Here is a 3,391-nt window from a genome sequence, read left to right on the forward strand (position 1 = left end):
GGCACAACACACCGTTTTAGCGCGAATACTCAAAGCTTAAACACTCAGGTTCCTTCTTCCTCTCTCTCGCTCTCTGTTTCTTTATTTAAATTCCATCTTTTACTCATCTGATTCAGCCAAGTTTTGATTGGATTTTTCAGATTAGGATCAGAGCGACGGAGAGAAGATTTTCTGGAAGAAGATAGTGAGATATGGCTGCCTGTACGATGACGATGGTTGAGAACAACGCTGGGATTGAGGCTGTGATCGGAAATTTTGATGTCAATGTTGTGTTTTCCGAGCCTCTGCCGCCTTTTCCGGAGATCAACACTGTCGTGGATCTCAAGGGACAACAACACGCAGAATCGAATCAGAAAGGGAAGAGGGAGATTGCGCTCGGCAGAAATGCCATCGCTACTTGCTTCCCCATCACCGAGCCTGACGACAATGACGAGTCTACCGGTGACAAGGAAGCGCACATGGCTAGCGTATTGGCTCGCTATAAAAAGAATCTCCTCGAGAGGACTAAATATAATTTAGGTTTTTAGTTTTTGGAAACCTAAATCTTGTTTCCGTTTAGGAAATTGAAATTTTTGTTCTTCTGACTTGGATTTGTATCTCTGCTCTCTGTTTTAGGTTACGCGTATAATTTTGACTTCGATTACGGTGCTCTGGCGCCGTTGCAGCATTTCTTCATTAACAATCTTGGGGATCCGTTCGTTGAAAACAATTACGCTGTGCACTCGAGACAGTTTGAGATTGGAGTGTTGGATTGGTTTGCTCGGCTTTGGGAGATTGAGAAGAATGAGTATTGGGGATATGTTACACATTGTGGAACGGAAGGAAATTTTCATGGGATTCTTGCCGGGTTAGTTTCATTGAGTTTGATTTCCTGTGTTCATACGGTGCTAATGCATATTTAGTTTTAGCAGTAGTGAAGCTTTGGGCATTGGTTCTTGTAGGAGAGAAAATTTTCCTGATGGGATTCTGTATGCTTCTGGGGAATCTCATTATTCCGTTTTCAAAGCCGCTAGATTGTATAGAATGAACTGTGTGAGGGTCGGCTGTCTGGTATCTGGTGAGATCGATTGTGCTGACCTTAGACTCAAGTTGCTTGCCAACACAGATAAACCAGCTATACTCAATGTTAATATTGGTAATTTCTGTCTCTTTCTTCATGTTTTCTACTACAAACAGGGGAATATAATCGTTTTATAGGTGAGAATTGAGTGGATTCTTGTTGCAGGAACCACGGTGAAAGGAGCTGTCGATGATCTTGATCTTGTGATACAAACACTCAGCGAGTGTGGGTTCTCTAAAGATCGGTTTTACATCCATTGTGATGGGGCATTGTTTGGATTTATGATGCCTTTTATCAAATGTGTAAGTCACTTTCTTGCATACTTGCAATTTTTACTAGAACATGTTTCTAGCTTCGCTGGCAGTTGATTGTATGCTCAAATTTAACTGTATCCAAGATAGAAAGTCAGGTTGATGTTGATTATGTATTGGCTTGGAACTTGATAGCAATTTGTGAGATCCCACATCGGTTGGAAAGGGGAACAAAGCATTCCTTAGAAAGGTGTGAAAACCTCTCCCTAGTAGATGCGTTTTAAAACCGTGAGCCTGCCAACGATAAGTAACGGGCTAAAGCAGATAATATCTGCTAGTAATGGACTTGGGTGGCTACAAATGGTATAAAAGCTAGTCACAGAACTATGCAAGACACTAGTTAGAATAGGGCTAGACCCTCTTCATAGTAGACACTTTAGTAGGACTAGATAAAGTAGACACATTTTAAAACCGTGAGGCTGAAGGCGATACTAAAGCAGATAATATCTGCTAGGGGCTGTTTCTTCCATTTTAGTCCTGCTTTTGTAGACTTGAGCACTTCCAATGAGCTAAGCTCTAAATGCTAGTTAGAATTGGCGCAACCACCCTCATCCCTCTTTGGCTATATATATAAATATCGATTTTTCTTCCACACCAAGTTACAGTTTTTTCTTCTTCTTGGGTTTTACCTGCTGTCTTCTAACTATCTCAGGAAGAGTGGTTGTTTTTGCAGCTACTACTTTCCTATCTTACCTTAATTCTTGGTTGCCAACCATATAGAACTGTATTTTATAGTTTGTACTTTTCAATAATCCATCCCCTGTTGTTTTTGAGCAGGCACCAAAGGTCTCGTTTAAGAAGCCCATCGGAAGCATCAGTGTTTCCGGCCACAAGTTCCTCGGATGTCCAATGCCTTGCGGCGTTCACCTTACAAGGTTGGAGCACATAAATGCCTTCTCCAATAATGTCGGGTATCTAGCCTCAAGAGATGCCACAATCATGGGAAGCCGGAACGGCCATGCTTCTATCTTCCTCTGGTGCGCCCTCAACAGAAAAGGCTATAAAGGGTTTCAAAAGGAAGTCCAGAAGTGTCTCGGAAATGCACACTACCTGAAAGACCGACTTTGTGAAGTGGGAATTAGTGCAATGCTGAATGAACTGAGCAATACAGTCGTGTTTGAACGACCTCAAGACGAAGAGTTCATTAAGAGGTGGCAGCTAATATGCGAAGGAAATATTGCCCATGTTGTGACAATGCCGAACGTTAGCCAAGAGAAGCTGGATGATTTCATAGCTGAATTGGTCGCAAAACGCTCAATTTGGTATGCTGATCAGAAAGTTCAACCTCCTTGTTTTGCAGCAGCGCTGGGAAGTCAGAATTGTGCTTGTAAGTTGCACAGGATTTGATATGCTTTTATGGAAACTGTGTTCTGTCGTATGCCTTATACATATATAGTCGTGTGCTTCGAGTATCATATATATATTGGTTATAGGCGTGTATTCCGAGTCCAATAAATATTTTGGGAACCCCACTTAGGAAATGATATATAGTATATGAAAAAATTAATTTAAATGTTGTATTCATGATATGTGGTGGAATAAGTAGTGGCCCAAAAATATATGTTTCAAGTCCAATATGGAAGCTTTTTTGGGCCTTCTTTTGATGTGAGAATGAATCCTTGGTTGAAGCCCAATAAAGAGGATGGCCCAACTTTTAGTTTGGGCCTTTTCTAGAAGCCCATGAACTATACAAAATTACCGTATTATATAAACAAACCCGTATCAAGCAAATCTGAGTATAGCTCAAATTACATCTTAAAACACAGTTTTGAAACCTATAATTTTATTACCATGTTAGATAAGATCGATGTTAAATCTAAAATTTAAAACCCGATTTGAATAAATTTGAGGTTTATTATATTCATTCTTTTACCATAACTTTTTTTTAAGGTTCAGACATCACAAGCATTGACTTTTTAACCGTGTATTTTTCACTCACTATAATAACAAAAGAATTGAAGCGACAATTACAAGTCACGTCACTTTTTTTTTTTTTTTTTTTTTTTTTCGATACTTACCC

The 3,391-nt window shown here is 39.9% G+C and overlaps 1 protein-coding gene across 2 annotated transcripts; it reads left to right on the forward strand.

Annotated features, from left to right (window-relative positions):
* LOC111489747 (serine decarboxylase-like) lies at positions 1–2,870 on the forward strand. 2 transcript variants are annotated; one of them, XM_023138102.1, is made up of 6 exons: positions 1–48; positions 141–519; positions 616–847; positions 942–1,135; positions 1,226–1,362; positions 2,149–2,870. In XM_023138102.1, the coding sequence occupies exons 2-6, from the start codon at positions 192–194 to the stop codon at positions 2,716–2,718; spliced, it is 1,461 nt and encodes a 486-aa protein (XP_022993870.1). In that variant the 5' UTR covers positions 1–48; positions 141–191; the 3' UTR covers positions 2,719–2,870. The 2 variants fall into 2 exon arrangements, with proteins under 2 accessions (XP_022993870.1, XP_022993871.1); XM_023138103.1 differs by having other exon boundaries at positions 5–48; positions 146–519.
* The last annotated feature ends 521 nt before the right edge of the window (positions 2,871–3,391 follow it).

This window comes from Cucurbita maxima, unplaced genomic scaffold, assembly GCF_002738345.1.
Source record: "Cucurbita maxima cultivar Rimu unplaced genomic scaffold, Cmax_1.0 Cma_Scf00014, whole genome shotgun sequence".
NCBI classification, from domain to species: domain Eukaryota; kingdom Viridiplantae; phylum Streptophyta; class Magnoliopsida; order Cucurbitales; family Cucurbitaceae; genus Cucurbita; species Cucurbita maxima.